This window comes from Lasioglossum baleicum, chromosome 18 (genome assembly GCF_051020765.1).
Source record: "Lasioglossum baleicum chromosome 18, iyLasBale1, whole genome shotgun sequence".
Taxonomy (NCBI): domain Eukaryota; kingdom Metazoa; phylum Arthropoda; class Insecta; order Hymenoptera; family Halictidae; genus Lasioglossum; species Lasioglossum baleicum.
Window position 1 is genome coordinate 4280593 of NC_134946.1, and position 22388 is coordinate 4302980.

Sequence of the window (22388 nt, forward strand, 5' to 3'; positions counted from 1 at the left end):
CAGGAATTCTCTTTCATCCGTCAATGTCAATAGCAACACGCAACATTCAAATTACAATGAGAGCAGTCAATGACACACCACACAAAAGTCAATGACAGAGGGGTGTTTCAGTCACAACTACTAGTATCTATTTCACTCATAACTGAGGCAAGCGCCTCAAAAATCTCTTTGACAATGTTCTGTCCCTGACGTAATTTCCTAAAAGTTCTATTGAGCCTTAACAACAATTTACTTAAATAGGTAATTAATTTATAATTGATCTCAAAGAGATATCACGCAACAGGTAAAGTACATTTACTATACAACTATGCACAAACTTGTATCAGTATCAGCAGAAACAGCACGAATAGTCCACATTATTTTTCAATAATTCGCGTTCACTGTGTTCGACATTCACCAAATTCACTTGGTGATTCACAAAACTCCCAAAATGTCATCTTTCAGTCACCAATATTTACAAAATATCCACTGTCACTATATCAAGACAGTGCTAAACTCATCCTCTCCCTCTTCGTTTCAACCAGAACTCCTTGATCATATCAGATCCTTTCTCAGCAATCATTATAACTGGTGCATTAGTATTCCCACTGACAAGGTTAGGCATAATAGATGCATCGATAACACGAAGTCCAGTGATACCATAGACCCTCAATTCCGGATCAACGACGGCCTCAGAGTCCCAAAAAGGTCCCATCTTGCAGGTGCCAACAGGATGATATATAGTTGCTGAATAGTGTCTGATCATACACTCCCAGTAGGGATCACTGTACATGGGAATATGTTTGCAACCGGGGAAACGTTTTGAGTTGAGCTCGCTGCCAAATCTTCTGAAAGCAGCTGTCCTGCTAAGAGCAACTCCTATTTTCACACCTTCGATTAATGCTGCTACATCTTCTGGCTCTTTAAAATAGTTAGGATATATCAATGGATGATCATAGGGATTTTTGCTGCGGAGCTTGATGAAGCCTTTACTCTTAGGTCGCAAGAGCATAGGTAGCACACTCCAGACATCCTTGTCGCTTATCGGGCCAAATACAGCATCGTAGAACCGTTTCGTAAGTCCATGAACTTTTCTAATGTGTCTTCCGCCATCAGAGTTGGTCGATCCAGAGATGAAGTGTAGTTCGATGTCTGGGAAATCATCGGAAGCGTTAACATACTTCGTATTGACGAAGGCTAGACCCTCAACACCACCTAACACTGTTAGGGGGCCATCACCCAAGACTGCATACTGCATTACTGCCTGGACGCTGTGTAATCGTTTCTCCACCATTGAAATTGGCTGATTCACCATAAACGTCAGGCCACCTAAACCTACGTGATCTTGAAGATTGTGACCGACTCTGAGGTCCTGGATCACTGGGATGCCATGTTGTTGTAGTTCTTCTCTCGGACCGACGCCTGAAAGTGGAAATAGTGTTTGATTGGTGTGCAATTATGTACCTGAAGGAGAACGCATACGGAACTGGCGAGTTAATCTCATCATTACCTGAAAGCATCAATAGCTGAGGAGAGTTCACCGATCCTCCAGAGAGGATGACTTCCTTCTTGGCTCGTATTCGGAACACCTTGTTGTCTCGCACAAACTCCACCCCATAGGTTCTCTTGGACTTCGGATCAATCAAGATTTTCGTTACGTGGGAGTGCATGGCAACGTGTAGATTTTTACGAAGTCTCGCCGGCCTCAGGAATGCCTTCGCAGTCGAGCATCGACTTCCTCTTCTAATCGTCCCCTGGGCAATCATGAATCCAGTTTGGTGCTCACCATTTATGTCCCTATTCTCATAACCCATCTCTTGGCCAGCCTGCACAAAGGCAGCTGCCAAAGGAGTGTGCCATGGGGCCTCTTGCACCGTCAGATATCCGCCGGTCGAGTGATACGGAGTTTTCGTTAAGTAGGGATTCTGATTGTCCTCGGACTTCTTGAAGTAGTAGAGCACGTCTCTGGAGCCCCAGCCTGGATTACCTTGTTGCGCCCAGATGTCGTAGTCCTTCTTGTTGCCTCGGAGGTACAGCATGTAGTTCAGGACGCTACTGCCACCGATCACTTTACCGCGGGGCCAATTGCAGCGACTGCCCTCCATTGCTGAGGAAGAGATTACGTTGGTTTAATTGAGGGTGAAATTACGAAGCTTGCTAGTGAAGTAGGTTCTCGCTTATTGCACCTCTGATCGAATTACCGTCTTTTACGTGAACCTCGTTCGTCGCATACTGTAGTCGACGATTTATGTACTAATTTAAGAGACGCAGAACGAAATAGAAACTAGAATTCAGTTACTGACCTAGGCAGGCGCCTTCCTCAGGTTCAGTCTTGTATTGCCAGTCGAGTTTGCTGAGCTGCAAGTAGCCAGCAAGTAGAGGAACATCCGAGATCTCGGTTTCGTCACCTCCAGCTTCCAGAAGAAGCACATTCCAATTTTCTATCTCGGAGAGTCGACTTGCGACGACAGCTCCTACAACGAAAGTTTATAAATAAGAGCGAATACTACTCCCGAGAGAATTTTCATGAAAATCGAATGACAATTGGCATTGCCCATTCTTAACCATACCTGAAGAACCGGCTCCTATGATAATGAAGTCATACGATGGCAGTAGCACTTCGGAGGGTATATTAATGGGCGGTGCTTCGTTGTCCAAAACTTCGTATTGGAAATATACGAGCGCGGCCGCCAACACCGGGAAGAACCAAGAAAGACCAGTCGTCGCCGAGGTCAGGCCTCCCGCCAACACGCTCTCAATCCCCATTTTGTATTCCTGTACTCTCCTTTTTCAGTCGCCTGCAATAATTCAGGAATGGAATTATAAATAAAGCTCATTCATTATGCGACGCAACAGGCAGTTATCCGGATATTCAAACTTTTAGTTTTTAAATGCAAAGACCTAGAGCTGCGCTATTACTTCTAGAGCCCCAGGATGTCTACACTGAGGTACACTGAGAAAAAAAAATCCTGTCGAAACAAAAAAAAATATATGTTGATTCAATAAGATGTACTATTGAATAGTGCCAATATCATATGAACTTATTTTAATATTTAATACTATTGAATTTCAATAGCAAAACTCATTTCCGCCAATCATATAAGCGAATAGCTTGACCATCAATGTTTTCAAAAAAAATAAGATATGGCCTCAAACCAATTCCAGTATAGATCAATACATTTCTCAAATTGTTTTAACAACATATCTGATTGAAGGGAAAAGAGAAACATTACGAATAATAATGTACGGTATTGAATCGAATAATATTTTCAATCATTTCATGATAGACAATTCAAATACATCACGATTTGCTTCTAAATTTCATACTATTGAAAAGAATACATTGGTATTCATCGAAGTAAAAAAATTACAATAACACGCGTGTTATTGAAGTAACTACTTTTTTTTCTCAGTGTAGCTCTGAAGCCAGGATACTGACCCAGGGACATCCGTTCGGTTAGTAGCTGAACTACCTTCAGTAACCATTACTAACCCAACATTCATATTTAGTAGATTTTAAATTATATTTTTTCGGTAGATTTTTAATTATCCGACATCTATTTTGCAGCCCAGTAATTATAAGAAACCTGACAATACGCGTGATTCTCGACGATCTTGATACATTGAATGATCTAGAAATTGCCTTTTTCAATTCTTCTCAGTTCTTGAAAAATTTAATTTTGAAATGTAAAGTAACATTTTTAGACTTAAGGGGCTAGTATAGGCTAGATTTGTAACTATAAAATACCTAGAATCTTACTAGATTTTGGGTCGAAAATATGGGTTTCGTACTGGACGTTGTTTGACCTTATTTAAGCAAATTGTGGGCTGGGTGAGGGCTCATTCGAAAGAGGAAGGTTAGACGCAGCGCGCTTTTCTCACGAGGTTAACGAGATTATGTTAATAACTAATAATATGAGGGCCCAAAGTAGAGAAAAAATCTAGGAAAAAATCCCGCAGATTTCAATGCATTTTCTGTCTCTAATAGACTTTTTTTACTTATGAGATGAGAAAAGCGCGCTGCGTTGAACCTTTCTCTTTCGAATGAGCCCTCACACAGCCCACAATTTGTTCTAATAGGGTCAATCAACGTCTGGGCGCAGATCCATGTTTCGACCCATTTTTCTAGTAAGATTCTAGTTATTTGCTAGATATTTGCTATTTACTAGAATCTTACTAGAAAAATGGGTCGAAACATGGATCTGCGCCCAGACGTTGATTGACCCTATTAGAACAAATTGTGGGCTGTGTGAGAGCTCATTCGAAAGAGGAAGGTTCAACGCAGCGCGCTTTTCTCATCTCATAAGTCAAAAAAGTCTATTAGAGACAGAAAATGCATTGAAATCTGCGGGATTTTTTCCTAGATTTTTTCTCTAATTTGGGCCATCATATTATTAGATATAAACATAATCTCGTTAACCTCGTGAGAAAAGCGTGCTGCGTCTAACCTTCCTCTTTCGAATGAGCCCTCACACAGCCCACAATTTGTTCTAATAAGGTCAAACAACGTTCAGTACGAAACCCATTTTTCGACCCCTTTTTCTAGTAATGTTCTAGTAATTTTCTAGTTCCAAATAGAGCCTATACTACCCCCTTAAGGATTTCTGCTGCTGTAACTATAGAGACCTACCTAAATGTGTACCTAAGGCAAACAATATTTTCGAAATGGTCTAGCGATATCGGAGAACGTGCCCTGTCATTTTCGTTAGTTACAAACCTGGGCAGAACAATAAATATTTCTTTTCACTGTAAAAATTGCACCCTTGGAAACTCGATCCACTTCGCGCTTCGTAATTAATCGATTATTCGTTATCCTGGGGGCAAGACTGTCCGGCTCGAAGTGTCCTTCTATACTGTCGAATTGGAACGTCTCCGCGGTCGGGTAGAAATCGGTCGAAGAAAAGTCAAAGAGGGCTACACGTGGTTCGGATGTGCGCTACGAATATCAATGACCCGTGAAACTTTCAGCTGTTAAGTAATTTTCGATGAACGCCGGCAACCTGCCCGCGACGATTCGCACGTACGCACACGTGCCACGTCGATCGCTGGATCATCCCGTGGATCGGGACAATCGTACACAGAATTTCGCGGATATTGAGACAACGCGATAAATCACGTATTTCGTGAAGAAATCTCGACTCGAATGCAATTGATTCAACATTTAAAATACAATTTTTAATATATTTTATCTTCACAAGGTAGCAGTTCCTCCAGTTTAGCTTCACACTTTAACCCAGCAAGTCCCGTACAACGAAAAGGACTATTTTTAGAAAAGCGTATAATCATTAAGAATTATTAAATGATCCAATTTCAAAGCGACCCAATTTGTAATTGATTCACTCTTGAAGTGTTTTCTCTTTGAAGTGTCCACTCAATTTCTAATTCATTTAGTTTCTAATTTAATCAATTTACATCCTGTTTATGTCCTATTATCACCTGTTGCTGTTTTCCGAGTGAAAAGAACTCATTTCAATGAAATGGCTTTAGTGATAGCGTACAGTAACAGTATTTGAAAAGGAAAGCAGTACTTGCTCACCTACTTCCTGGGAGACAGCAGATCACATGCAATCTAGAAGCTTCTTCTCCTCTCAATCAATCGTTGCGGAGTCGACTATAATATTCTATCTCCCATATTTCCGATCAAGAATCACGATAAATCAAATGGTCGATTGTTCTTCATTTCCCGATTTCTTCACAAAAATCCTTTTCTAACTCCAGCTAGCTATCAGCTTAGCCATCCTCTATCAGATTCACAAATTCAAACTAAACTTCTCACGAAGCGTTCACACTATTTATCCAATTTGTGCACTTAAAATGCCTGAACGGATGACAACCGGAGCCTGTCTTGAGATACTCAGGGTATCCAGATGATGATGATTCACTGAACGTTACCGGAACCCAGTAAAAAGAACGTCACCGTCGGCACGAAACGAGAATGTCGACCGATCATCCTTCTGTTTCCGCGACACCTTTGTCACGTTGTCCCACAAACGGTCCCAGTTGTCAACGAAAGTGACCGGTCACGAGTCGACAAAGCAAAGAGCCGAGCTGGTGAGTCGATAGCATCCTCCAGGCGGTGTCCCAGAAATCTGAAGCCGTGATCGAGGTCGCCGTCCGTCGATCTTTTCCACCATGTGATAGAACCCCGTAACAGCCGTATAGAGCTCGGCGTGGGACTGACCATGACCTTGCTCCTGGCCGAGCGTCGGCATGCTGTGGATCCATCGGGATAGAAGCGGGTTACAAACCTTTCGAAGCCAAGCACGCCCCATAACGGCCGTTGACTGGCCCCCTCCCCCCCCCCCCTACGCGGACCCATTCTCAACGATCACAATCACAGCCGCTGGGCCTCCTTCCGGGCCCCGTTGCTCGTTGCCCCAACGGCTGTGAGCTCAGCTGTAGACGCAGTGGGGCGAAGTGCCGTTTTCGGTGCTCCATAGCCACTGTTTCGGTACTCTGCTTCTTTATCTCTTAAGTCAGTCCTTGTGTCGCTCGTTACGGAAATTTACGAGGGCTGGGTCGTGTGGACGGGTCAAAAAATTAATTTTATATTATAATTTTTCTATTTTGAAATTTAAAAGCATAAAATCGTTTATATAATTCCATAGCACAGTACTCTCTTCCAATAGTACCGTATACGGGACAGTAGGGAAATATTTCTCACTCTTCAGTTACTAATTGCCTCTCCCGACAGTTCATGAGGCTTCCTCGTGCATAAACACGGTCGTTTGCATTTGTTACAGATCTATTTGTAACATAATAACGTAATAAAGAAAATGGCTACATCTTATTGTATTTTGAATATGTAACTAATAATCTTGATTTATTCAGCCTCGTACGTACTCTAACTATTGCACATATTATTAATTAATAATTCGTTAATAGTCTGAATAAAATTTGTAAGTATCGAATTGTAAACTTAGGTATCCACAATTTTAAAATTCAAGAATGCCACAATTTTTCAATACAGGTATTCGTAATACATAATTGCTGAATCACTGAATAATTCTGTGGGTCTTCTATTACCTACCTAGAAACAATTTGAATGCTAAATATATTCAGGGACAAGAGTTGCATAGAGTAAACCGGATTAGGATTACCGTGACTCTCTACCAAAGATATCTGAATGATGAGTACCATCATCACAACCTGGTTCGAACATTTCAACTATTCTAAGCACACCTAGAGTTTATGGCAGTCGGTGATCCTTTTCGCAATCTTCCTGACACGTAACGTTTAGTTACGACATCCTGAATCGTAAAATTTGTATTGCTTATTAACGCTTCTTTCACACGTGGAGTAAATAAAATGAAAAATAAAAAATTCTAAACCCGCTCATTGTCCATTCATTGTCGTCTGTGAAACGTTTATGGTAGTAGGCAATCCTTTCGCAATCTTCCATACTCTCTGAAACATAAAATTTCTATTGCTTATTAATAGTTCACATGTGGAATACATGAAATAAGAGATGAAATTCCATTTTTCTGAAGGAAAATTCCAAATCCGTTCTCATTTTTGCTTATTAAACATTACCTTAATATTATCTTCCGAAAAAATATATACAGAACAGCATTAATTGAGAACATAATATTATTCAGTCCTATTCGAATTTAAATGTTGCTAACACCGGCCTATAGAAACGTAAAGATGATTAACACGGTAACAACGCAGAAACTTTCCATTCGTCGAAACATAGAAGCAACGGACGTTCCCATGGTGCGTGATGCGTGATCGGCATCACGTCCACGAAGAGCGACTGCCAGTATTCGAGGAGCCATTTCTTGACGTCATAGAACCAACTTACGGTAAAGTGCTCGGTTGGCCGTTATACGGCGGCGACCTACTTACTGTTGCGAACCATCGCTGTTATGTGTTGTTGTTAACGGCCGTTAAATCACAGATCGTACCGCGGCATTGTTATAAACAACCAGGTAACGCTTTGGCATCCGTTACGTCACCGTTTTTGTTTACCCTAACAAATAACGTATCAATTCGCCTGATACTCGTGTTTCCTGCATTATTGTCGCAAGCCTGCATCCGCGTCATTTCCATGAACGAAAAATAACAATAACTATCTTGGAAAAGAAGTTAATCTTTATTAAAATCAAAATTTTGACGGTCTCTGATAAATTTCAAGACTATGAAAATGGCAAAAATCGTAATAGTAAAATTACGAAAGGGGTACATTAAGTCTCACTGATATTTGGGATGTCTGAGCTAATGTCAGTTAATTTGTTGAATTTCGATTCTATTTTTACACTGATTTTTAAATGATGTTTACAGGAGGATGTTGCGGATTAATGAAGAAAAGGACCATCGTGGGAGGCTACGCCTTCACCTGGTGGTTCGTCACCGACGTCCAACGTCTATCCCTGGAGGTGATGACCTTGAACCCCGTCTGCGAGAGCGTGGAAACTGCTCAAGGTGTACCATTGACCGTCACGGGTGTCGCGCAATGCAAAATTATGAAGGCTGACGAGCTGTTGCACACTGCTAGCGAACAGTTTCTCGGGAAAAGCGTGCACGAGATCAAATCGACGATCCTTTCGACCCTGGAGGGTCATCTTCGTGCCATATTAGGTGAGTGTGCACAGCGTGAGAGGTTCGACACTCCGAATTACTTTTCAATTTTATTGCCAACAATTCCCTACTGTGTATTTTAACTACTTTGTTTGCTTCAAAGGGCAGTTCCTTGACTGCTACTTATTTTTAACAATTTTGTTTGCTAATTATATTAAATACAGGGTGAGTCACCTGTTTATGCTATAAAAAATAGGACGTTCCATTTTTAAGAAATGAAGGTGACCTTCATATCTCCAAAAAAAAAATTACATGAAAACAAAAATTTTGTTGGTATCGTACGAGGCCCATTTTACCATTCAACTTTGTCCTTCAGACATTTGACGTATCTTTAAAAACCACAAAGATATTTTCGGTATTTTAAGGTAAAATGAAAAACCGAATTTCTTTATTCGAGCGATGAAGTTTAATCAATCAAATACTTTCTTATTTACTCGTTTTGGCAAAAGATCATCGAACAAAAGGGAGAATATCTTATTCATTAAAGTCCATTGCTTGATTAAAAAATTCAGCTCCTCTATTTCACCTTAAAATACCGAAATCACTTTCTTGCCGACCCAATAGTTTGAGCCTTCACTGTAAACATTTTGAATTTTCTAGGTACGCTCTCGGTGGAAGAGATATACAAGGATCGAGATCAATTCGCGACACTAGTAAGAGAGGTAGCAGCTCCAGATGTTGGCCGTATGGGTATCGAAATCCTGTCGTTTACGATAAAAGATGTCTACGACAACGTTCAATACTTGGCCTCTCTTGGCAAAGCTCAGACTGCGGCCGTTAAACGCGACGCCGACGTTGGCGTCGCCGAGGCTAACCGTGACGCTGGCATTCGAGTTAGTATACCCACAGAATTACAGATCCTTATGCATTTCAGTTTTGCCTCCTTACTATCGAATTTTTATTCCTATTATCCCATTGCATTCCACTTTGTTCCAAACTATCTGTAAGGAATCAACGTTATATATGTAGATTTTGATAGAAAAATTAATTTTCAATCATTGTAATCTTACATTTTCCTAATTTCAATAATATCTATTACCCTAGAATATTGAACAATACTCGATATGTCTGTTAACACTTTACCTGCCGGAAGTCTATTAATAGGAGTTTCAATAATTGTACTGTACCAAAAGAAAGCATAGAAAGTATCTTTTACATTGCAATCTTAAATGAAACTATAAGAAGACGTTATTAACGGTGACTTGTCAGTTCACAATGAAAAGTGCTGTTGCTATTGAAGGCTCCATTAAAAAGTGTTTAGCCATGTACCATAGATTTTCTAAAATTATGCAATAATCACCGGTCGGTAATATGTTAATTGTCCAATAATAACTCCTCTGTATTCTAATTCAGGAAGCAGAATGCGAGAAAGCAGCGATGGACACGAAGTACAACACCGACACAAAGATCGAAGACAATGCTAGACTGTTCCAGCTGCAAAAAGCGAACTTTGATCAAGAAGTGAACACAGCGGTACGTTCATGCTTATTGTTAGAAGCATCATATATGGAAAAACAATGTAATTGTGGTCTTTATTAACTCTTCTCAAATACGGTTTTTATTGAGACTAGCATAAGTTACAGTACAAACATTAAAAGTGATCGGTACTGCACAATACCCTTAATTAAGCTTACGTTTTATAGAAAGCTGAGGCTCAACTTGCCTACGAGCTTCAAGCTGCGAAGATAAGGCAACGAATACGAAACGAGGAAATCCAAATAAAAATTGTTCAGAGGCGTAAGCAAATCGAGGTGGAGGAACAAGAGGTTCGACGAAAGGAACATGAACTCCAGAGCACTGTACGACTACCAGCGGAGGCTGAGCATTACAAGATTGGCAAAGTGGCCGAAGGAAAAAGGTACTATTTAATACAGTAACTAATTGAAATTATTTCCAAAATCAATTTAAAGTCTGGTTATTATATTATACAGTTTAGGGGCAAGTTATACACTTTCACAGCTATCAACATCTCAGAAAGGACAATGTATCGTTTGACCATTACGTAAACCTCTGTCACCATGTTTAGACAATTCTAGATAGCTATTTTGTCAGCTTCTTGTGGTCACTATGGTTTAACTGATTGTACTAATTCTAGGACACAGACTGTGGATGCTGCCAAAGCTGAGGCCGAGAGGATTCGACTCATTGGAGAAGCTGAAGCTCAGGCTCTGCAGGCAATAGGAATATCAGAGGCAGAACGTATGCGAATGAAGGCTGTTGTATACAAGAAATATGGAGAAGCAGCTATTTTGAACATCGCTCTCAATGCTTTACCAAAGGTGGGAATATCATCTTCGATTCTCCTATCCTAAATTATTGAATTAACTTCATAGTGCCAAATTGTCACTTTTTATTTCACAATAATAAAATGTGTATAAGCCTGATTTTATGACAAGCAGTTTATACAATGATTATTTAAAATAATTTGTTTTACTTTTCAGATCGCAGCAGAGATAGCAGCACCATTGGCCAGAACGGAGGAAATAGTTCTTCTGGGTGGAAATGACACGACTAGTGGAGAAATTACGCGCCTTGTTGGGCAAGTACCTCCAGCTGTTCAAGCACTGACCGGTGTAGATCTTTCAAAAGTATGTTTATAAGTCCTTCACTCATGTAAAATATGTATAACGTTCAGGAATTATTCTATAAAACTTCTTCGTCACTTCTATTATTGAGTATTAGTCCCAACATAAATTGAAATAATATTTTTTATACGGAATTGTGTTTTGCATGAAGAATTGTATATATCTTGTACATATATCTTGCACTGTTCATCACTGTGCAGTTGTCACGCTTTGTTTCACGCTTTGATAGTATAGTAGAATGCCTATTATCCAAATAGTTAGGCCAATAAAACAAATTCATAAGATTGATAATGAGCAAAAGTTCAAAATTGATTGAAAGCAATTTACATGAATGGCATTTTCGTTACAGTAGTTCACGTAATTGACGTTTTACTACATTTTACACAATTTTTTAAACATAAACTGTTATTATATTGTGTTTTGTTTTTAATTTTTAGGTATTAGCAAAAATACCAGGGGCAAAGTAATGGCGGACAGAGTAAGACAGAATGGCGACCAGGCGATCAGACATTCGGAATCAGCTGAGGAAAGGAACAAAACTTTCTACTGCCAAAGGTTTCTCTGCTATTCTTTTATCCACTAATGACACTCCAGTTTTTTCTCATTCCCAAATTACTCTACCTCAAACGTAGATGAAATCAAGTTGAACACAACCGATCGGATCAACCGTGTCTCCGTTACGAACGCGTTTAACGCATTCAGGACATAGTGATCGACAGATTCTCTAAACGATCACCCTAACAAGCCCATCTTTGCTACTGTTGGATAATTGTCTAATATTTCCCAGCTAATTCTGCTGCAATTCTCTAAAATCCAACATGGCATGGCCTGCTACCTGGCAATAACTATCTACTATTTTTATCAAGCCTGTTGGCAAATATAGTAACCCTTGGGCTATAGTGTTTGAATCTATTTTTACCTAACGTTTAAAAAAATGTCAGCATTAAGTTGTTAGCTATTCAATCAAATGCAAGAAGAAGGTCATTAAAGATGTAATTAACACGTTGACAATATTAAAATGTTATTAGTAAATGAAACTAAGTTAGTGAATTGAGAGATTCAAATTGATTGCAATGAGTATGCATTTAACTCTTTTAATCCTGCTGCAATCCTCGATTAGCCTACGTATTTAGAATAATGTTGAGAAAGGAGTATATGTGTATAACTGTTGTTACTCTCAGATATAAGACCATGCTTGAGAAAAAAATTCAAATAGAAAATAAAATGGGATTGAGTTGAACAAGATTCTCAAAACACAGCAGGGTTAAATCGAATGCATCACAAGAAAAGTCTATTTTTAAACCTGGACAAGAGTTTGTGTCTCGCACATGAGCCACATTAGAGTCAACGTGTTAAAAGTATTGATAAGTAAGGGTACAAATATGGATGTCCAAGCATCGCCAGCTGCACAACAGTCAGACATGACTGTTTTTCAAGAGAAAAATTCGTAGAGAAAACTGAGTTGTCCTGAGTGTATTAACGTTGATCACATTAACCAACGCTCGTTCCACGCGTTACACATTGTCATGAAACGCACATTGCCCAGTCAATCTCTCTCACCGCCCTTCATAATGTTCTCCAACGCGTTCCACTCTTGCGACTATCAAGCCGTTTGACGAAGACTCTTCAAGGTGACAACTTCAGTGTGCAGGATCTTCTTTGTGCCCTCCAAGTTGGCGCTTAGGACGCAATAACTTCTGTTCAGTATCATTGTTGAAAGGTTACTTCACTGAATATGAAGGATTGAACAGATAGTTAAACTAGAAATAAGTGTTTCCGACTTCGCTGGTAACTGTAAGACTTGTTTATATAAGGTCATCAATACAGTCAAGAAGAAACAAGGAAGAATCTTCTGTAGTCTCAGTTTTTTTATTAAATTCAGGTTTAGCCCTGGAAGGTGGACCCTTTCTAGAGATTTTATGGATGTCTAAGTAATGCGTAGGTGCATCAGAGCATTTAGTTCTTTCCGAAACCATAGAAAAAGGACGCCTTCTAGGGTTCGAACGTACCATAAACGCGACCGCAGTGGAAATCTTCAGGTTTTTCAATGTTTTCAAATGACTACCTGAAGAATGGTAATTAACACGAGGGAAAGATGGCGACCAGTAACGGAATGACGCAAAATTCAAGGAACTTGCTGTAAACGCGATGTAGCCGAGAATCGAATTATATAGGCGAATGCATGTAACATTCGCGTAAGTCTATTGTGATTGAAAATTTTGATCATTGTGTTCATCATAACGTAAGTAACTTAACAAAGAGAAGAAAAAAAGGGAAGAGCGAGAGAAAGAGAGAGAGAGCGAAAGAGAGGGAGAAAATGTAAATGTTTGAACGGAATAGGCGACGTGGAAGTCAACTGTCCGTACTAGTTGTACATACTCATAGTAACGTGTGTATAATAGAAGCTAAAGGCTTGACTGCCTTGTTTGTTAGAACGATAAGCGACGAATGAAGATAATCTGATAACTAATGGCGCCCATTTAGCTAATTACAGTCCTGAAGGTGACGTACATCAGGTTAGGGATTTGTAGGATTATTTTTCTAGAGATTACTGTGCAAACCTTTTCGGGAACAACAGAATTTATATGCACACACATTTTGTGATTTATAATTTTGTTTTGAATATTACAAGTAGCTCAAGAAGGTCGTAGATAAGTAGTATATGGGGTGAAATGTATAGAACGAGTGACTCTTCGAATTTATTTAGAGGAAAAAAATATAATGGTTATTAATGAACATCGGAGAAGCGTTCCTTTCAGCTAATTGTACAATATTTTTATTAAACTTCTTTCATTCATTTCTTTAATGTCTTATATGCATACAGAAATGAATTTATATACTAATTTATCGGTAAAAGAAGTTTTCAGATTGTTTTTACTGTAATTTTGAAAATTGTCATAGTTGCCCCAAGGACGGATGACGTAAATGGGTGTCATAGGTCCTCGTTCGTCGCCGTCGCGTCCGAAATTCTCTCGTTTGACCACGCATCGGAACCAACTCGCGCCACCGACAAGTGTGTAATACTAATTACACCAGACCGGAGAAAGTGCCAATTTGTAAATACAGTATCGTCTCGCCGCCGCAGCAAAACAGTATGATATTTAATATTGCGTAACTAGCATTCCGTTGTATCGCACTTTATTATTCTGTTCGCAAGCTGACCGATTATGATTCGGTGAATACTTCAGACAGTGATTTTTCAACTTGTTTGAGTTTCCGTTTATAGCTTTACGTTAGAGTATTATCGTAAACCATATAGGGTGGTTTGGAGACTTTACTGAAAGGTGTTGACCACATTTATTTTTCTACTAAACATACATAGACAGATTGGTAAATTTCAGGTATATTGTTCTGTTATTATTAGAAAGTCTTTATTATTTTCTTCAATGAATTTAAATTACATTAGCATAGTAGGCTGTGCCAGCAGAACAACATACTTGTGCGTCCGAATAAGTATCGCTTTATGCTGGCAGGGTGTGCTGTCCAAAATCGAGCAGATTCCGAGCATCTTGATCATCCAGTGCGTTCTGACAGCTTAATGCTCGGCATCTGCTGGCATCGTACGATTCCAGGCTATGCTCGATGTCTGCTCGAGGCAGACCTGGCTGACTGGGAATATCTTAGCTCTACATTCATATTATGTAGTATATTTGAATAGTTTATCCTTTTTACTTTAGTTCCACATGAACAAGTTCGCTTGAATATTTTATTATAATATTATTAAAAATAATCTTCTTAGAGGCCACTGTAGCGAAGGGCCAAAGTACTCGACAGCCACTTGAACGATCTGTGTTCGAATCCCGGCGGAGAATAAAAAAAAATATAATTTTATTAAAGTATTTGAACTTTATGATTATAATGTAAAGTTCATCGTAATAGATATGTATTAATTCTACATACACAAAGTAAAGTTTACCTCAATAGTTTGTGTTAATGTCTTCTTAGTTTTACATTACTGTAGTAGGGTTTGCTTTAATATTCTACTGTAAAAGTTAACAACCTGCAAGAAAGTAAAGTCTTCAAACCCCATCGCCGAGTAAAACGAATTCTTACTCTTTCCTTTGCAGTCCCGTGGTACCCGATAAATCCTCGAAAGGGAAGTGCAAGAACGTGAAACTGTCAGCCATTAGAAACGTCTTCCCCCAACCCGCCTCCACCCCTACAGAGCGAAACGCAAGCTACAAATAAGCAAAGGAGTATAGTACATCTAGACCAGTACAAAACGAAAAAAGAGAGAGGGAGAACTAATTTCGAAATGTGAGATGATTAATAATATTCAATGCGATCGTTGAAAGTGGTCATAACCCATATAACCTCTATACATATTTTTAATATAAAACTATCGAATCTGTAAATGTCGATTATACCAAAGTAGAATGATCTATTGCTATACGAAATGTAGAAGAGTTTCTAGCAAAACCCGATGGTGTGCGATCTATTCTGAGAAATTAGTAAAACGAAAAATATTAGGTCATGTGACAAATTCGTTCACGTCTTTTTTTTTTCTCATTTTCTTTTTCGTACGTGAAAGAGCATTTAAAATTAAGAAATTTATATTCTGCTTACTTTGAGATGCTCTAAACATGATTGTTCATTGTTCATTTATTTATATGTGTTTTTAATTTATTCGTATGTTTTAATTTGTAGATAAGTTTATACCTATTACAGTTAACATAAAAACGTGAGCTGTTTTCAATTTTTTAAAACGCTGTGGAAATATCAAGATAAAAATGGTGTGTGGTGGTAGAAACTTTGTATCACGTTTAAATTCCTGAAATAGTTTATGCTAAATTACTTTTATTTGAACGAACTTATCATGTAACCTAATCATTTTTCGGAACGGTCGGTTCTAAAACTATGTCTAATAACAAAGCTAAGCACAAATTATTTTAAATACTGCGTGGAAGATAATATTACGACCACTTTCTTATTTATGCACCATTTGTCCCACGATACTGATATGAGATTTTTAATTTTGAGTATACAAATCAGTCAACTTAATTGAATTCGCATATGTAGCTTTCAAGAAAATCAATTTCAAAGAGAAAATATAAATTTTCATAAAGATGTTTTATGTTTTAACAGTGGTAAACAGTACTAGCATCGTAGTGTTTTGTGGATCGGGCCTAGAATATCTTTTGCCTATCTTAAAGTAATCTCAATTTTAAAATGTATCCATTAGTTAAAAATTCGTGGACATTGCTGAAATATCTGGTGGTAAAAAATTTTCAAAGCAGAACTCGAATATTTAAAAGACGCCTGAAATGAAAAACTATCCCTTTACTCAGAAGAGTCCGCAGAATGCTATTATGCACGGGCTTAGTGATGGGCATAATGTCTTGCAAGTTTTTGAACAAATCAATCACCACAGAGTTTCGAATCAATTCGATATTTATTCGAAATCAGAAATTCTTGAAAGTCTTGAAGTCTTGAAAATTTTATAACTCTTGATAATCTTAATAAATGTTATACTTTTTATAATATTCGTACGTTCATACTGTTATTTATACCAATGCTGACATGACATAATCATTGTTTCGTGATAGATGTAACATTTCAAGAGTTTCAATTCTTACAAAGTTTCCAAAGTTTTAAGGCTTTCAAGATTTTTGGGACAATAAAGACTTTCAAGACGTCCAAGAATTTCAAGAGTTGTAAGCTTCGAACTATGTTGCAAGTAATTCGAATTTTTTCTCGTAAATATTGAATCGAAGTGATTTAGATCCCATCACTACACGGGGTACAATTATGTATGATTATGTACAATGATCTATAATTACAAAAGTCCAGAACGGTTTCCAAAGTGAAACGTTTCAGCATACGACAGTATACAGTTTACTCAAAGTTATAAATTTGAAAAATGAAATTAAATATGTCGTACAGTCGACGAAAAACATTTTCGGGACAATCGGTGCATCCTATAAATATCTTGCGAATAGTGAATTTATTTTCTAGCAGAAAAGAAGATATTTTTGACTTTTCTCAGAAAGAATCTGCCATATTAGTGATAAACTGATTCAGATCTTGTTTAAGCTACTTTTAGTGACGTTTAGTGCACCCCTTCCGATGGGTAGTCAATGCGAGAACGCGCCCGCGTGAGATCTCGAATGTATTCGAGAAGTTTCCTTTCGAAATCGTAGATCATCAGAAATTATCGATCAGATGTTTGGATCCCCGCTCTGTAAAAACGACGAAACGGTAAATGAAGAGAATTGACGTCCACGTAGCTTTCGATTTTGATTTGTAACCGATGGCGAAACGATTTTGAACGATCCACACATTCAGGAGGATGCGACCATAATCGACATTATGGTTTAACACTGCCAAAATTAGGAAAACGTCCTTGAATAATCGTGGGACTTGTTCTATACTTCTAGTACACCATCATTTTATAATGATTACCACGCTGTAACATTGTAGAACGTTAGAATAATTATTAGAATAAATTATTCTAATTAATCGATTATGTTCTTTTGAAATATTTCTTGGAAAATTATGTCTCTTCAAATATCAAATAAATTGAATGCGGGAAAATTACTAAATTATTGGCTGCAAATTTTCGAATTTTATCAACAAAGAACGAACTTCTCAGAATCAACAAATTAAAAAATCGATTGTTTGAAGTTCAATAGAATTCGAAAATTTATATAAATTACAAAATTAAATTCTGCCAGTCTGAAAAAATATTTGTGTGTCGTCTGCAGCTACATATGTAGTAGCCTGAATGTGTCCAAGTGCGTCGTTCATCGTCGAAAACCGAGAAAAGCGTGCATAGTTCGTGCGTTCCTCGAATTTCCGGGGACGCCGAAGTGAACCGATATTTTTGAATGATTATTTTTTCTCTCCTCGATCTTTTTAATTTGCACCTGTTCCGTTCCGCAAAATACAGTTTTTTCGAGTTTTTATTCTAGATTAAAATGTACGATATACTGATACTGACGTTATGGATCATCAGTTTTTATATATTTATGATACTTATTTGATTATGAGATTTATAATGCTTTATCGTAGTTCTAAGGTTACGTAACTGTGAAATGTGATTCTCGTCACAGTCGAACACAATGTCGTAATTTAATGTTCTCGCGGAAGTATTTTCCCGAGAATCTCGAATGCGAGTAGATAACAATATGCGAGTTTACAGTATAGTTATCCACAAAAGTCTACGTTCACCTAAAAATTTTCAATATTTAGAAAAGCAATCCGAGGATTACTCGAATTTTATACACATCGGAAAAGTAATAATGTTCTTCGACATCCTGTGTCTAAATATAAAAGATAAAAATTTTAATCAGTTTATTAGTATAGAAAAAATATGAAACTTTTTATGATATTAATTCTGTAATATACTGTACTATTTGTGATACTATACATTCAGGAAATTCGAAGAGATTGTTATAATTATTTACTCATATTTACTTATATAATCATTTACTCCTGCAACTTGTAAATCGTAATATTTATACGACTCTGTAAATCATACTGTTTTCGGTTTATTTGTACTGGAATATATAAACAAATACGAAACCATTATGAAATGGTTTTAAATATTCGAAATTTCACGGGGAATAGACTTCTGTCGCTGACTGTACCTGTGATTTGCAATCAATTGCGTTTAAATATTTAATCATTATGCTTTTATATTAATATATTAATAAACGTGAATTATATCACGTTGTTTTTTTATACGCTTCTTTTTATAGTAAATTGTAATTGAAGTCTTGCAACGATAAAATTTGCTGAAATTATTTTGCGAACTTCAATTAAAACTTGCTGAAACTTCTTTGTTTTTTTAGTCTCGGGGGTGTTGTACAATCAACGCAAACGTTGTACAATTAAATAAATGAAAAATTTGACTATTTTCATTTCAAGGAAAAAATTAAAAGAAAGATGCAAACTATTTGGTCAATATGTCTTTTATTGAACAATATAACGAGATTTATCGATATTCAATTAACGAACAAACATAAGCTCCGCGTTTATTCAAGAGATTGTATCGGAATTTCTTTAGATCCGTATTTTTTAAAATTTATTTAGAATTATTCGTTGCGTATGTATTTCGTATGTATACATGTGTCAAGTTGTTGTGTTGATATTTTACTAACAATGTATAATTACCAATAACTTGTTAACGAACAGAAAAAAAAACAATTATAATAATGGGGGAACATTGTGTCTCTTGTGATTATTTATTATTAATTAATGGATCTTAAGATTAATTTGCCGACGTACTAGTTGTATAAATGTTTTACAAATGTTTTATTGTATTCTATGTTGTTTCTTTATATATATTTTTAGTGCATCAATGAGTAATTTATACTTCTTCCACATACTCCTCGAAATGTAATATTTGTTATTTCCATTTCTTGAAAAATTATTTTGTTCGGTATAATTAGATATTTAATGAAAATCCTAATTGTAAGTGAAAGCTATACAAGTCTCAAAACTTATTTACGTAGCTAGAGAAGTTGTGAAGAATATTTACATTAGCAGTAGCACTTATACTTTTGATAATAAAATATTTGTAGATATGCAGAATGCTCCACGATAAATTGAAATATTCTTACGTATAACAAATGTGCAATCTTTTCCGGAGAAAATATTGAATCACTCATTGATGTGCATAGATACGTATATTTTTTATTTGTCCATGTTTTTATTTTTAAGATAATATATTATCCCTGCTGTCATACACTGTTAATTCTAAGTCTGTAGGTCAGTCACGATCGAAAGTTACCTCGTATGTAATTGGATTCAAACGGCAAATGTATTAATGTTATATCTGACTTGTGTGAAACATTATTCAAATTCTGTCTACACTAAGCTATAATTGCGATTAGTCGCTTGATAATTGCCGTGGCGAATGCTCATGGATCTAATCTCGTGGTCGATTTTTTATCCATTGAACAAAACGAACAATTGAAATGATGTTTACAATATTTATACTACTTCAAATATTGCGATATAACAGTACTTAACGACGGGAATATTTAAAATAACTACATTTTAAAAAATATATTTCAATATTATAATATTGGAAGTATTACAATACTCGCTGTATATAAATATTTAAAATTTATCTATTCATAAAAAGGTAGAAAATCCTTACAAATTATTTTGTACATTATTACTTATGACAATTTGTATATGTTACATTACTGTAATTTGTATTTTGTATTAAGGTAAATAATGCGTCGAATGAATTACATTCAAATAAATAATCAATTTAATGAATTAGTCACATTTTGATAAATCAAGGGAAAATTACTTGCGAACGAATTAGTAGAACAGTTTATAAATCATCACTAGACTGCGGATTTTATGCATTTGTGACAAAAATGGGCACGTACAATTTAAAGCAGCGGATATATTAAAAAGATTTAAGGACATCAGTGTATTATTTTCAGCTTAATAAGAAAATTAAGCTTCGCAATAATGTTTTATTTGGCTCCTGTGTTTTGCAATCAATGCAAACATTTTTCATTTTCCACAAAGATCCGCAGTCTAATCATCACATTTCAATAATTCTTACAGTAATGTTTAACTGATTGTAATAGTATTAAAAATGGATGATAAATGATTTAAATGAGATCCATGAGCCTCGACGGAAAATTGTAAGGATGTGTGGGTGTGCTCTCGTTTAAAAGCAACTCGAAATTGTAAATCTTCGCGAAACTCATAGCTGTATATTCACCATAACTATATTAATACTTACCAAAGTGTCGATGCCAACAGGACTCGTTGGAATATCTCCGAAATGGCAGCAAACATTAAAAAAGGTTTCTACGCGAAATGTTTGATCTGAACAGGGGAATGATGTGGTACAAATATTTTTTTATAGCTCAAGTAGTGGAGGAGATTTCAAAGCCAAGTCAGTATGTACTTTTGAATGGAACACTATATTTTTTTATTCATAAAATGTAAGTGGATTTTGCGAGAAATTTAACGAGATTGAATGATACTTCATTTCAGAGAAAGTTTGACTTTGATCATGATGTCCCCCTTCATGTCAAACAACTTTTGTGCAAATATTTTTTTCATATTTTCAGTCCACTCTGAAATGTTCCAGCGAGTCGAGTTATCACGGACATACTCTATGTGTATATGTATGTATGTACGTATACACTTCCGGTCAAAACTATGAGACCAGGATATAAGCTTAACGAAATGAGGTCACATTATGTTATAATAATTAAACTGCCGGTGATTATGCATTTACAAAAAAAAAAAAAAAACGATAGAACAATTTTATTTTTTAGGTGAAATAAGGATTTATTTACAATTCTTCCCGCTCTCACGCAAAGTAGAAATTTTCGCGGAATTAAACATGTACATATAATAAATTTGTTGTCTTTTTCTGTACTCCATAAATGCATAACAATTCACAGTTTTATTATTGTATAATAATCGAGGAACAAGGAATGACATCTTCCTTCTTCGCTAATGGCGACCTGGTCCCACAGGCATAGCTTGAAGCGCGAGATAGGGACGCGAAGATCTTCGGGAAACAAGAATACCTGCGAAACCGACCAATCGAGTGGTAATGATGTTTATGCGAGAAGAATGGAATACCGTAAAAAAAAAAAATGTGAACGATGTTCAAGATTCTAGTTAGATATTCAAAATTTATTTACAATATATTTTGAGAACTACTAAGCTAGAAGTGTCTGAACGCGTAGATAGAGGACAATATTAACGATCGTGTCATACTTTACTCTAATTGAAAGTAATGAAATATACAAGTACACACACCAGAGAACACAACATACACGTACACCACTTTATGTGAATTAGTGCATATTTTTAATAAATGGATCACGAAAGAGAGTCCTCGTCGTTGTGTAATCATTATTTCAATCCTAAATCGTCCCCTACTGAACAAATATCAAAGTCGATTTGATTTAGAGACAAACACATAAGGTATGTATAAAAAAGAACAACAAATTGAATGTTTAATAATTTTTTATTTAGAGTGCATATAAAGTGTTAACATTTTATGTATGAATCCATAATGAATAAATAAAGACAATGTGTAATAACAAAACAAATCTGTGTAATTATTTCTTGAACCACCAATTTTTCACGAACATCCGACTTATTGTTGAGATGTACTCCAGCGGGAGTACAGTCTGACTTGTCGTTGACTCGTACTACTGATTTCGTGCCACCTCCTTCGACATCATGTTCTCCTAATACAATACTCAATTTTCGAGATTTTCCAACATTTTCGCTAATTTTCGACCGTCT

At 36.7% G+C, this 22388-nt stretch overlaps 2 protein-coding genes across 6 annotated transcripts in view; one reads left to right on the plus strand and one right to left on the minus strand.

Annotated features, from left to right (window-relative positions):
- Nucleotides 1-7749, minus strand: LOC143218105 (glucose dehydrogenase [FAD, quinone]). 2 transcript variants are annotated; one of them, XM_076443101.1, is made up of 7 exons: nt 7513-7749; nt 7311-7386; nt 5516-7229; nt 2550-2777; nt 2283-2453; nt 1490-2086; nt 1-1401 (listed from the first exon to the last, which is right to left on the minus strand). In XM_076443101.1, the coding sequence occupies exons 4-7, from the start codon at nt 2743-2745 to the stop codon at nt 497-499; spliced, it is 1869 nt and encodes a 622-aa protein (XP_076299216.1). In that variant the 5' UTR covers nt 2746-2777; nt 5516-7229; nt 7311-7386; nt 7513-7749; the 3' UTR covers nt 1-496. The 2 variants fall into 2 exon arrangements, with proteins under 2 accessions (XP_076299216.1, XP_076299217.1); XM_076443102.1 differs by having other exon boundaries at nt 4697-7386.
- Flo2 (flotillin-2) overlaps nt 1-21968 on the plus strand; it is a 181376-nt gene extending 159408 nt beyond the window's left edge. For 2 of the 4 annotated variants that reach the window (XM_076443108.1, XM_076443107.1), the window contains 7 exons: nt 8263-8559; nt 9160-9392; nt 9913-10032; nt 10203-10417; nt 10655-10838; nt 11001-11147; nt 11582-21968. In XM_076443108.1, the coding sequence (XP_076299223.1) occupies nt 8280-8559; nt 9160-9392; nt 9913-10032; nt 10203-10417; nt 10655-10838; nt 11001-11147; nt 11582-11611 (1209 nt within the window). In that variant the 5' untranslated portion in view covers nt 8263-8279 and the 3' untranslated portion in view covers nt 11612-21968. The remainder of the gene's footprint in view (nt 1-8262; nt 8560-9159; nt 9393-9912; nt 10033-10202; nt 10418-10654; nt 10839-11000; nt 11148-11581) is intronic. The other 2 variants (XR_013010976.1, XM_076443109.1) reach the window with 2 other exon arrangements.
- Nucleotides 21969-22388: the final 420 nt, after the last annotated feature.

Coding starts and splice junctions, on each gene's coding strand:
- LOC143218105 (XM_076443101.1), bottom strand. CDS start 2,745: ATGGGGATTGAGAGCGTGTTGGCGGGAGGCCTGACCTCGGCGACGACT. Junction 2,454..2,549: donor CATAGGAGCCGGTTCTTCAG/GTATGGTTAAGA, acceptor CTTTCGTTGTAG/GAGCTGTCGTCGCAAGTCGA. Junction 1,402..1,489: donor TCAGCTATTGATGCTTTCAG/GTAATGATGAGA, acceptor TTCCACTTTCAG/GCGTCGGTCCGAGAGAAGAA.